This window comes from Mesocricetus auratus, unplaced genomic scaffold, assembly GCF_017639785.1.
Source record: "Mesocricetus auratus isolate SY011 unplaced genomic scaffold, BCM_Maur_2.0 Super-Scaffold_100038, whole genome shotgun sequence".
Lineage (NCBI taxonomy): Eukaryota > Metazoa > Chordata > Mammalia > Rodentia > Cricetidae > Mesocricetus > Mesocricetus auratus.
Window position 1 is genome coordinate 11483912 of NW_024429216.1, and position 12905 is coordinate 11496816.

General features: G+C 60.5%; 1 protein-coding gene across 3 annotated transcripts in view; it reads right to left on the bottom strand.

Annotated features, from left to right (window-relative positions):
- Positions 1–38: 38 nt before the first annotated feature.
- Positions 39–12905, bottom strand: part of Sympk (symplekin) — a 28640-nt gene continuing 15773 nt past the window's right edge. Inside the window, exons 12-27 of one of the 3 annotated variants that reach the window (XM_005086288.4) lie at positions 11613–11817; positions 10843–10993; positions 9494–9729; positions 8972–9053; positions 8744–8857; positions 7307–7454; positions 6728–6888; positions 5710–5818; positions 5377–5477; positions 5028–5118; positions 4400–4501; positions 2028–2215; positions 1134–1310; positions 913–1008; positions 341–688; positions 39–249 (exon numbers count right to left, since the gene is read on the bottom strand). In XM_005086288.4, coding sequence (XP_005086345.1) covers positions 121–249; positions 341–688; positions 913–1008; positions 1134–1310; positions 2028–2215; positions 4400–4501; positions 5028–5118; positions 5377–5477; positions 5710–5818; positions 6728–6888; positions 7307–7454; positions 8744–8857; positions 8972–9053; positions 9494–9729; positions 10843–10993; positions 11613–11817 — 2438 coding nt within the window. In that variant the 3' untranslated portion in view covers positions 39–120. Of the gene's footprint in view, positions 250–340; positions 689–912; positions 1009–1133; positions 1311–2027; positions 2216–2851; positions 4243–4399; positions 4502–5027; positions 5119–5376; positions 5478–5709; positions 5819–6727; positions 6889–7306; positions 7455–8743; positions 8858–8971; positions 9054–9493; positions 9730–10842; positions 10994–11612; positions 11818–12905 lie in introns of those variants that run through there. The other 2 variants (XM_040734292.1, XM_040734293.1) reach the window with 2 other exon arrangements.

The following is a 12905-nucleotide window of genomic DNA, read 5'->3' on the forward strand; positions in this document are numbered from 1 at the left end:
TGTCTGCTCCGCCGCCCAGAGACCACACCGCAGCCGAGCCGAGTGCCACTCCCTTTATTTATGTTAAGGCACAGCTCTAGGTGGCCCACCCCGCCCCTCCCCCCCAAGCCCCCGCAGCTGTCAGCTGTTGGCCTTGCTCTCGGGTTCCCTGGCGTCCGGGCTGGAGGTCGTCAAGGCTTCCTCCGCGGCGTGGTTGAGACTCTGGGGACTCCGCTCATCCTTGGAGCTGGGTCCGACTGCTGCTGCCTCCTGGTGGCGGGAGAAGGCAAGGGGCGGCGGGTCAGGAGCGGGCTGCGCCCCCCAGCCCCAGCCTCCCTCTGCGGCCCCAGCTGTCCCCTACCTTGAGCAGGGGACCCTCGAGACTGGAGTCCAGGAGCGTGCTTTCGGCCAGCCCCGAGTCATCGTCCATGCTGATGAAGATGGCCGGGGTCTCGCATTCAGGGCCCTCCTCCCGGTACTCCATGGCCTCCTCGGCTGCGGCGGGAGCGGCTCGGGCTGCCGGCCCCACCGCGGGCATGGAGGAGGCGGAGGGCGCGGGCACTCCCAGGCCCGTGGGCTTCAGCTTCTGTTCCTCCTCTAGCTGCCGCTTCAGGGCCTTCTCCTGAGCCAATCGCAGGCCGATGAGGTCCTGAGGGGGCCGCGGAGCAGGAGCAGGGGCCGGAGCCAAAGGCAAGGGCTCCAGGTCATCCTGGGGTGGGAGAGGCACTCAGCTCAGGAAGGGCGCACCCCCCCCCCCACGGAGGAGACAGGGGCCCCCGAGCTGCAGACAGCAGGGAGGGCGCACTGCATGCTTCTCCATCCCAGGGAGGGTGGATTCCCTTCACCGGGAATGCAATCTTGGGAGAATGCGGGTTTAGCAGCCGGGCTTCTCGGGGGTGAGAGACACAGGCAGGTGGGCCACCCTGCCCTCACCTCTTCCAGGGGCCCTGCAGGTGCTTCCTTGACTTCGGGGTCCTGTTTGCCGCTGGCCTCCAGGATGGTCATGATGGAGTTGGGGATGTGTGCTTGCTAGGGGAAGGGAAAGGCGGGGGCTGGAGCTGCGGAGCGCTCTGGCCAGAGGCACCTCTCGGCACCCCGCAACCCGAACCCTCCAGAGCCCTCCTGCTCCTTGGCTCGGCTCACTGCCCAGGTACCTGGTGCGGGGTGAAGGAGCGCACATGGGCCAGCAGCGGCTCGCGGAGCTCAGGGCACTTGTCAAAGACCGCACCAAGCTGCTGCGGAGGTAGCTGCAGGATGACCTGGAAGCTCTGGGGCTTGGTGCGCTGGCAGCACTTAATGAAACCCTCCCATACCTTGGGGTACTTCCACACCTGTGGGGCGGGAGGGGGCCGTTAGGTGAAGGCCCAAGCAGCCACCTCCACCCCGCAGACACTGCCATGACCACCCACGTGGCGCCACTTGAGAGCTTGCTCCAGGCTTGCCCAGGAGACGACTAGGACGTGACCCCGCCCCCAGCCCCTAGGTCAGCACAGCCCCAAGGGCTAGGACAGCACCACCTCATGCTCTCACAGCCACCGCCACCCAGCTAACAAACAGACTGGAGGTGCAAGGACCTCTGGCAGACCTTACACAGGGCCAGCCTGGGGTCTGAACCCAGCTTTGGGATGGAGGATGGAACTTCTTCCATAGAGTATTCTAGAAGCTGGTATTGCCTGCCTGCCTGCAATCCCACCACGAGGAAGACTGAGGCAGGAGAATCACCGCAAATCTGAGTTTTTGGTTATCCTGGGACACGTGGTGGCAAGACTCTCACTAAAACACAACCCCCCCCATTCCAGTTCCTACAAAGACCAGATGTTTCCAGCTGAGCTACATGCCCCGCAGGGCCTAGGGGTGGGGTAATGGGAGGCACCCACACCTCTGGTATCCCTAACTCTTCTCCCGGGTCACCCAGTAGCCAGGAGGAAGGGGTGGAGGGACACAGCTCTCGGCAGGGAGGCCATCCAGAGACAGGATCCTGCCACCCGGCAGGGCAGGGCAGCGAGATCTGCCCCAGGCGCGCACTGCCTGGGGCCAGGGCGGGTTACCTGCTTCATGATGAGCCGGGCCAGGATGTTCATGACGAAGCCCCCCAGGCGGGGGTACATGGTCAGGGACTGGATGACGGTCCGCATGAGCAGCATGGGCAGGGGACTTTGCTCCATCAGCTGCTGCATCACCACGGCTAACACCTCCGATGTATACACATTCCGCTCCGCAAAGCACAGGTTGGTGGCTGTGAGGAGGCGGAGAGTGGCCTGTCCCCTCTGCCGGGATGTTCCCCAGGAAGTGGGAACCCCACCCCCCAAACTTCTCCACCCCTACCACAACGGCCCTTTATGGGGATGTTCAACGGTCCTGCCCCAGGAAGATGGAGATAGGTGTGCCCAACCCCCGGATAGATACCCTGTGGTCTGTGACACCCGACCTCTTCCCAGTGGACAGACAGCCCTGGGGAGTGGGGTAGACAGCTCGCTGCCAAGCCCTGGGGCCTGTCACGGCCTAAGAAGGGTGGCTGTAACCCATTTAGGGGAGTGGTAGGAGCTGCTGACACCCTAGCATCCCCAGAAGAAACAGCCAGAAGGCTGACCAAAGGCATTAGGGTCTGTGACGGTGCAGGGCAGGTATGACAAGGGACACTTAGGAGAGCAACAGGCAAGAGAGGGTAAGAGGTAGTGGTGAGGGCCCGACCCAGGATGAGGACCCAATGGAGTAGCAGTGCCTACAGGATGCGGAGATGTCACCCTGAAGAAAGCTTGGAGCAGGCTTTGAGGTCTAGCTCCCGGGAGTGGGTGGCAATGTTAGGGCCAGCGGGGCTAAGGGGAGAGCCCAGGAGCTGCCCCGAAGTCCTTCCCAAACACCACTGGCCATGTGAGTGTGTCAACCAGGAAGTCTTTATTGAGCCAGAAGGAAGCCTCCCCCTCACAAATCTCTGAGAAGCCAACGGAGGGGAGGGTGGTCCTGTAAGGAGGCGGCCCAAAGAGAGAGGGGACACTGCCGTAGATGCACAGGCTGGAGGGCAGAGAGGCCTGTCAGATGAAGAGGTGCCTGTTCCTCTACGAAGGCTCGCTGCACTGCTGCCCAAACGGGCCCTGAAGCCAGAGCCCACCCAGCCTCTTGGTGACTTCCCACCGGGCTCTAACCCTCTCCATCCGGCAGCCCAAGCTGTCGTCCATCCCAGAGGGCTGCACGAGGCTAAAGCCAGGTTCCGCTCATCTGGAGCCTCTGCTCGGTCCCAGCACGGGCCAGGCAGGCTCAGCTGTCACCTGGTCCCTGACCCCACTTCAGAAAGCCCTTCCCGAGTCCCAGGCAGGCCAGATCGGGCTGCCAATGTCCTAACCGTGTACCCAGCACTGTGTCTTGTGTTGGGATTTCACAGAACCCAGGGAGGGCGGGACTTCACTTGAGCAGACAGACAGCTGGGAGGTCGTGAACTGCCTGCTACCTGTGTAGCTTTTGGCAGGACCCTTCTCCCCTTTGTGACTGGACTTCTATTCTGGATCCAACATGGCTGTGTGAGTGTGTGAGTGTGTGTGTGTGTGTCCAATTACGCACAAACTATGTGATGAACACGCAGCCCTTGGGACCAGGCTACGGGGACAGGATCGTTCCCATTGCATTTAACAGAGCTAGAAGGGAGGTGTGCTAGTGCCTAGCCCATCCGGGGCTCTGGGTTCATTCCTGTGTGAGAGGCTAAAGCCCACAGCCCTGGACCACCTTTGAGACTGCCCGAGTCCTCCCCTGGCCTGCGGACTCCTCTGCCTATCCTCACAGGCCCTCCCGTTAGGATTGCTGAGGGAGGCCAGGAACGCAGTGCCTGAAGAAGCCACTCCAGGCCAGAACAGGAAAGGGAGGGACAGAGAGAGGCAGGGTAGCGGGCAGGGCCCCTCCAGGGACGGAGCTGACTGTGGCCCCGAAGTCTCTGGGGAAGGGAGAAAGGAGGGAAATGCCGGTGTCTTCCCAGGGAGCCTCACGGGCAGAGCCTTCTTGGTGTGGGTCTGCTTTGCTCAGGCTGGGTTACATGGCTGGTTTGTGTGAACTCTGTGCCTGCCTACACCATACTTACCGAGAGCCATGTGGGAGGCAGGGGTGGGCTTGGGGCGTGAAGAGAGAGCCTGCTCAGAGGCAGTCCCTGCTATGGAGGTCCTCCGCTGCCCCCACTCACGCAGCAGAGGCCCTGGTGCCTCTGACGTGCTCCGTGGCCCTGCTTCGTTGAGTCCCTCAGGTAGTGTGGGAGGGACGGCCCTCATTCCCAAGAACCACCTGATGCCAAGGCACAGCTGTGTATGGGCCTTACAGAGGCCAAGACGGGGCAGGCACAGCAGCAGGCAATAGTCTTCAATCCCATGGGGCCATGCGGGTGACTGAGGCCCTGTCCCAGTTCATGGGGGCTGGGCCGTGTGGGGACGGGGTGCCTCACCTTTGATGATGGACTTCATGTCACACTTCACTGAGTCAATGTTGTGCAGTGCAATCAGCAGCTCTCCCGGATTCAGGGGGGACAAGGCCGAGTTCCCTTCACCTGCAGTGGGTAGAGGCCTCAGCAAAGAGGTGGCTCTCAGTAGATACAGGAAGGCACCCTCTGCTCCATGGGGACTGGGGACAGGATGGAGGAGTCTGAAGTCCCCCCACTTCTTAGAGCTGCCTTGCCATGGCCCCCCTGTCCCCACTGGGTTGTGTTGCCTGAGACAAGATTGGGCTCAGCCATCCCAGTCCTGATGGGACACAGCCCACGGTCACAGGCAGCTACAGGACAGCGCAGGGCAGGGTCTCACTAAATGCTAATGGCTCGAACCTTCTGCTGTGCCGGGGGAAAGAGGGGAAAAAGGCCGTTAGCTATGGGAGGGAAGACCAGTCACGCCATCGAGTCCCATGTCCTTCCACTGTGTCCTAAACTGTGGCCACAGGGACCAGGATGAGGAACTCATCCACATCACGGGTGATCTCCCTCAAATACTTTTCTTATTTCTTACCACAGTGGACAAAATGGCCCCTGGCTCAGCCTGAGAAATCAGGTAAGACCTGGGGCTGGGAGGGAGGGCACCTACCATGCTGGGTACCCAGCAAGCGGTTGAAGACCTCCTTCACCACGATGGGGTTGAGTTTGATGAGCTTGGGCAGCGCCTGGATCACCTCTTTCTGAGGAGGAAGGGATGGGGAGAGGAGGGTGATGATGGGCTTGGAGAGCCCCCCACTCTGCACCCACTCACCCCAGTGAAGCCCCTAAGCCTTATGTCTGTCTCCCCAAAGCTGCTGCCTTCCTCTGGTGGACAGTGTCATCCCCATCTCCGCCTGCACTGGCCCCAGCACTCCCTAGGGGCACAGCCTTGAGACCCGGCTCTCACAAGCCTCTGGCCCATCTACCGGGGAAGCAGGCTCGCCCCTACCCTGCCCTACCTTCTCCAGCCCATTGAGCACAGGGATGAGGAAGCGCACATCAGGCAGCCGCTTGTGGTACAGGTCTCGGACCCGCTTCACCAGCTCTGGGGACGGCGGCACTTCAGGAAGACAGAGAGCAGGGTTGGAGTGACAGGGAGGACGCAGGAGACAGGCATACGATACGGGAGGGTTTTGTGGGCGTGGGGAGGGCAGTGCGATTCCAGAGCAGGATCCCCATCCTCCTTTCCTGAGTGCAGCTCACATGGCTCTTCTCCACCACGGGTTAGTCACTGGGGGCCTTAGCTCCAGCTCTTGGGGGGGGAGGGGGGGTGGAAGGCGGGGCCCAGGCACCTTTGTCCGTGAGGCTGTGCAGGCAGCGGGTGACCAGCGTCTCCGCCCCCTTGGGGCAGTTTTCCACCAGCAGTAGCAGCTCTGGCGAGTTCATGCCCATCCCTCGGATCTAGGTGAGGGCAGCAAGACCAGGTTATGGAGAGCATCCGGGGAGGCTGCAGAAGCTGGAGTGTTTAAGGTCACTGGGCTGTGCGTTTCTCAGAGCTCTCCATGTGTGGGGTTTTCTCTGGCAGGTCAGTGACCCAAGTGTCGCAAGCCTTCCATGCCCAACCTGTGTGGCAATGCCTAGGGAGGTTTTCCTGGTCCCTGCCCACCCTCCCGCAACCACCGCCATCCCAGCCTGGCAGAGGGTGCAGGCTAGACCTGGGCAGCAGCTTCAGCGAGCATAGAGCAGGGAGTGTGCTGGCTGCCCCGGGCACCCTCACCTACGGTGTGAAGACACTGAGGCGCGCAACCTCAGAACCCGCCTGCCACTTCCTTTTCCTCAGCACTGGGCTACGGCACCGTAGGTAAGAGCCTCGCCCTGCCCTGTCCCTCCATTTCTACCTGGCGTTTTACAGTGATAAAAACGTCAGAGGGCAGGCTATGCACACAGGAGGCTGAGGCAGGAGGGTTTCTAGAAAATGAGACGTGCTCAAATAGCAGAGCAGAGCCAGGACATAAAGCAAAGGGCTCTGAGTCCAGCAGAGCAGGGTTAGCATCTGAACTGCTTTCATGAGGTGGCCATGGGGCTCGGGGCTTCCGCTAACAGCACAGGGGAAGGCCAGCTGCCGCGGTAATCGGTGCTGAGACGCTAATGTGGCCCTGCCTGGGAACTGATGTCACCCTTCACGTCAGGGTGCAGTGTGAAGAGCAAATGCCCAGCGTGAGGCCCGGGCGCCCACTCCAGGCTCTATAAGTGCCACCCAAGCCAAAGCCAGGAACCCAGATGACAGCCCCTGCAGCCTACTGAGACAGACACCCGAGGAGCAGCTGGAGTCGGGGACGAGTCCCGCCCGGGTGGGCTCAGAAGCCTCACCGGCTGCTCGATGACCCTCAGCACGGTCCGCTTGATGTCGGCGATGGCCTCAGTGTACACGGCCGCCAGCTCGTGGATCAGCTTGTGGTTCTGAGGCAGGAGAGCCAGATAGAGGTATAGACACTGCTTCACTGTCTCCTCCGTCCAGGGCGCGGCCACCTCTGACAGGACAAGGCCATGCATCAATAAAGGCCCATATTTTCTTCCCAAAGCCCTGTCCCTAGTGTCCGTGCCTTCTCCATGAAGTCAGTGGGAAGAGGGAGGAAGAGGAGAAAGACCAGGACGCCCCCACCACCTCCACCCACCAAGCCCAAAGGCAGCTAGAAGGTCATTCTAGCGCAAAGTTAGCCCTGTATCCTCCAAGTCCTGTCACAGTTATGGCCTCAACATCAATGTCCTCACACTGGCCATCTGTCAGGGACTGAAGGGGCAGTCCACGTGGGACCCACTACTCTCCACACTGGGCCCTCACTGTCAACCCGCAGTCGCCTGTCTGTCTTGGCCTGCTCGCCACTGTCCAGCAGCCATTCTAGTAGGCTGGGTGGAGCCCGACACAAAGCAGATGAACCTGCATCAAACCTGTGTCCTTGTCAGCTCCGAAGAGCACTGAGGGCGGGTTGGGGTGAACCAGGAGCTGCAGGTAGTTGAGGGCGAACTTCTCCACATACTCTCGAAGCTGCTCCTTCTCATACATGCGCTTAATGAAGAGCAGAGCCTGGGAGCGCACCTGAGGGGAGAGCGGGCGCGTGCAAACAGCTGCACTCCTCTGACGGTCACAAGCCCAGCCCGCGGCCCAGGACAGCAGTGACGCGCGCCTCCGGCTGCCAGCATGTCACTTCTCAGTCCCAGCTACCTCGCTGCTCCCTGCCCTGCCCCCTCATTCCTCACCAGTGACCTCGGCTTTGGCAGGTCAGGCCGCCCACTGCCCAGAACACACGTCACTGGCTAAGCCTCGCTTCACTCAGACACCATCTGCCACCCACGAGGTCAGGGTCTGGTCTTCAGCACGTGTTTGCAATAGCACAGGGCCAGGGCCAGAAGTGCTACGCTAATGTGTGCTGCCTGATCACCTACCATTAGGGGGCGCTGGTGACAGGCTACGGGGGCTTGGGTCCAGGGGGGCGCTGGTGACAGGCTACGGGGCATGGGTCCAGAGGGCGCTGGTGACAGGCTACGGGGCATGGGTCCAGGGGGGCGCTGGTGACAGGCTACGGGGCATGGGTCCAGGGGGCGCTGGTGACAGGCTACGGGGCATGGGTCCAGGGGGCGCTGGTGACAGGCTACGGGGCATGGGTCCAGGGGGTGCTGGTGACAGGCTACGGGGCATGGGTCCAGGGGCGCTGGTGACAGGCTACGGGGCATGGGTCCAGGGGGGCGCTGGTGACAGGCTACGGGGCATGGGTCCAGGGGGCGCTGGTGACAGGCTACGGGGCATGGGTCCAGGGGGGCGCTGGTGACAGGCTACGGGGCATGGATCCAGGGGGGCGTTGGTGACAGGCTATGGGGTGTGGGTCCAGGGGGGCGCTGGTGACAGGCTACGGGGCATGGATCCAGGGGGGCGCTGGTGACAGGCTATGGGGTGTGGGTCCAGGGGGGCGCTGGTGACAGGCTACGGGGGCTTGGGTCTAGGGGGGCGCTGGTGACAGGCTATGGGGTGTGGGTCCAGGGCCCTTTTCAGCTGTAGCAAGGACTCATGTAGGGCACGGCTACTAAGTGTTATGGTCATTTCACGTCTCCTCCTCCAGGAAACTTCCTGACCCTCATGCCTTGTCTACACAGGTGGGTGCCTAGGTACCGTATACTGTGATAGCTGAGGTCACATGGGTTCCTCTACTGCCCCCAGGCCCCAGTTCGCCAACAGGAGTGAAGGAGAGTGAGCATGCCCGCCCTGCTTTGAGGGCGTACACTCCGGGTCAGGACAGCGGCCCTGAAGCCATGGTGATGTCAAGCCGCGGTAGACGGAAGCCAGTCTGGAGGAGAGGAAGGCCAGGCTGCCTGGCTGTGGGCACTGCTCACCCTGTCCTTCTCATGGGAGCTGAGGTCCAGGAGGACGTGCAGGTACTGGAACTGGCGGGACGGGCGCTTGAAGATCAGGTCTCCCAGTGTCGACATGCCCAGGTAGGCGCGGCTCTGCAGGGGAGGGCGGTGCTCAGCCTGGCCCGCTGCCTCCCCCTTGTCACGCCGCCTGCCTCCCGCTCTACAGCACAGGCCTCCCGATCCTCCTGCCTGCTGCAGCCCACTTACCTCATCCTCACAGTACTTGCGGATCACCTCCAAGGCGCTCTCCGTGATCAGCGGGGCCTCCAAAACCACCTTGGTGAAGACCCTGCCCAAGACACACACGGGTCTCGCTGGAGACGCGCATCCCACGGCCCCACGGCATAGTGTCTCCAGAGCCTCAGGCGGGCACACACGGTGGGAGACGCTCCCTCCCTGAGGCCTTCTTCCTTTTGTACAACCAGGGCTGGAACCCAGGGCTCCCTGTGTGCTAGGGATGTACTCTACCGCCCAGCCACCGTCCCATCCTGGGAACTGTTGGTACAGATGGGAACCAGAAGCCCAGAGGGTGGCAGGTCCTCCACACCAAGTAGCAGAGCAGGAAATGAGCCTGATGGACACCACCCAAGACCCCCACAGCACGGTGGGCACAGGTTCCTGCAGGAACTGGAAGGGGAGGAGAGGGGCACGTGGGGAGAGCAAGTTTGGGGGCACTGAAGAAGGGGAGGTGGGCACTGGAGGGGGCTGGGCTTTCCATCAAGCCCTCACCCATCCTTCTGGTCCGGCTTCTCCTGCAGGCCAGAGAGCAGGCGGATGAGGCAGTCCTCATACTTGTCCAGAGTGCCTGAAGCCCCCGCTGCTAGGTAGGCATTGTACTCCTGGTAGAGCCAGGCGAAAGCCAGGTCCAGGCGGCCCCGGACATCTTCCAGGATGAAGGACAGCACCTCCGCCTTGAGTCCAGAGTCGAACTGTGTTACGAGGCTGGCCAGAATCTTGATGCGCGCCTGGGGGTAGGTGAGCAAGTCAGTGAGTACGGCCCAGCCACCGGGGCCCTCTTCAATCATGCCTTGCACTTCTGTTGCCTGGTCCAGGGACCTCCAGGGTAAGCACCATTCAATGTGGGATAGCGGCTAACATCTACATTCCCAGCACCCAGACTGCTCAAGTTCAAGGCCAGCCTGAGGAGAGTGAGGCCTTCTCTAGAAAACCAAATCACTCACCCACTCACTCACTCACCCATCCACCCACTCGCTCACCCACTCTCTCAAGCAAGGAGGGCCCATGAAGCACACACGGCAGGATAACCCTGTGTGGCAGGGATGAGGAAGAAACACTGTCAACTGTCACCAAGCCACCCCAAGCTCCTGGAGTCACTAAGTAACACCCAGGTACTTCAGTGTACAGGATAAGACCTAAAGATTCTTTTTGTCACCTCTAGGCATGGACAGGATGTGGGTGACAACCAAGAGAGTACAGGGTGTGTGTATCGTCCAGAACAGTCTTTTGTGGGCTGGGGATGAAAGTCATGGCCCTTGCTCATGCTAGGTGCAGAGACAAAAGTGTCCACATCAAACAACTCCCTCTCTCTCTCTTAAAATGAAAGAAAAACCCAGGCATGATGGAGCACGCCTTTAATCCCAGCACTTGGGAGGCAGAGGCAGGCGGATCTCTGTGAGTCTCCAAAGCGAGTTTGAAGATAGCCAAAAACAACAACAAAACAAACAAAAACATAAAAATGAAGGCTGGAGATACGGTTCAATGGTCAAGAACACTGGCTGCTCTTGCAGAGGAGTTGAGTTTGGTTTCCAGCACCCACGTGGTAGCTCACAACTCCCGTAACTACAGTGGCAGGGAATCTGGTGCCCTCTTCTGGCCTCTGCAGGCTCATGTGCATACACAGCGCACATAAACTCATGCAGACAAACACATATATAATACATTACATTTCTAAAAGCTGGCCACTAAAACCCAGCCCTGCAGGACCAGCCCGTGCAGAGTTGCCCACTCCACCCCATAAGCCCTCACTGTCTAAAGGCTGCTGCTCTGATCCTGCAGGGGTGGCTGGGTGGAGCTGGGGGCCGGAGCCACAGGGACTGTTCACTAAACCACGGGCACACCTGGGCCGCCCCACTGCAGGCTACAGCCTTCTCAGCCCTCAGGATCCGCTTCACAGCTCCCAGCTTCATGGCTTCCACCTGGGCATCCGTTAGGGGCTTCAGCACGTCACTGAGACGGAAGATCTTCTTGCGCCCACCAGCTCCCGCCAGCCTACACAAGGACAGGGACAGTGACTTGGCATGCTTTCCGCAGCCCAGTCTGTCTGGAGGCCCAGCTCAGGGACTGGGCCATACAGAGACACAGCCCCTCTCCAGCTGTGAATTCCCAGTGAGGCTCAGCACAGCACGAAGACAGAGAGGGGAAGGAGCGGTGACTCTTTCTGCCAAGGAGGTGTCTTCCTATGACAGCAGGCAGGGACCAGAAGGGGCTCAGCGGGACAGGAGTCAGCACAAAGACCCTGGGCGGGGCTCGCTGCGGGCGGGGCAGATGGAATGGGGGAAGGGGAGCGAGAGGCTGCAAGGGAGCAGATACACTGGATGCTCAGGTGGGGTGGAGACTGACTTTGGGGTAAAGTGATGGTGACCAGGAGTCCCTGCTGCACATCAGGAACCTCACTGTCACCATGACTGGTGGCACCAGGAGTTCTCTAACCTAGGGCCTCCGCCTGTGAGGAAGCCCACCGCTCTCCCAAGGCAAGACTGGAAAGGCGATGAGGCTGCAGACTCGCACAAGCACTGCCTGCACCGACTCCGAAGCAGAGGGAGAGCCTGGCCCAGCCCTGTACCTGCTCGCAGGGTGGAACCCATGTCCCGACTAGACGAGGACTCACCGGGGCTGTGTGACAGGGATGATGGGTTCGGGCCTCCTCTTGGCCTGGGGCACCTCCTCCTCCAAGGGCGACATGGCGCTCAGGGAGCCCACCACAGAGATGGCCTGGCCCTGCGCGGACAGGCGCCGCTTGATCAGGACGCTCTCGGGCTTCACCACCTTCTCCTCCTTGGGCTCCTCCTTGCACTGTTTCGTCTGCTCCACACCTGAAGGGAAGCAGCCGAGCGGCCGCGGCTCCATCACCTGCACCCCAGGCTCTGCCCCGCACGCACGCACGGTGCCCTCCGTGTAGCCCACCCAGCAACACGACCCGGGGGTTCAGCTGGAGGGCTTCATGCCTGGAGGCACAGCCAATGTCACAGCCATCGAGATATGCCACAAGCTCTCTCTCTCTCTTAGTGTAAGTCTGTGTGACATTCGCCTATGTAGTATGCGCGTGACATGTGTTGGTGTGCTCGACTGTGCAGGCACGTGGAAGTGTGTGTGTGTGTGTGTGTGTGTGTGTTGTTTTCTGAAAACAGGGTTTCCTTGTGTGTAGCTCTGGCTGTCCTAGACCTCCCTCTGTTGACCAGGCTGGTCTTGAATTCAGAGCAATCCCCCTGCCTCTGCCTCCCAATTGCTGGGATTAAAGGCGTGCGCCACCACTGCCTGGCTCTACTCTTTTTATTGAGACAGGATCTCTTTGTGTATCTTGGCCAGCCTGGACTCACTCTGTAGACCAGGCTGGCCTCAAACGCAGAGATCTGCTGCCTCTGCCTCCTGAGTGCCAAGGTTAGACGTGTGTCCCGCCTAGCTTTTCTTTCTAACCATTACCTTTTATTTATGCAGTGTGCATGTGTATGTATACAGAGACTACAGGACAATTCCGTGGAGCTGGTTCCCGAAATGAGTCCCCAGGGTTAAACTCAGGTCATTGGGTGTGGCAGCCGGCACCTCTGCCTCTGAGCTATGTAACTTGATTTTTTAAGACAGGGTCACCAACAGAACCCAGAGCTGGCTGTTTTAGGAAGATCCCCAGGACCAGCCTGCGTGTGCCTTCATCCAGTGCTGGGGTTACAGGTGCGCACCACCTCGGCTTTTCTGTGGATGGTAGGGATCGGAGCACAAGCCTCATGCTTACACAGCAAGCACGCACCCACTGAGCCAGCTCCCCAGCTTCTTTGGGTAAAATACCTTCATTTGTACAGGGATGTACATACTCATGCCGCGGTGCATGGGTGAGGTTTTCTCGTTCCTAGGTTCTGGGCTTGGCAGCAAATACTTTTACTCACGAGCTGCCGTACCAGCCCATTTG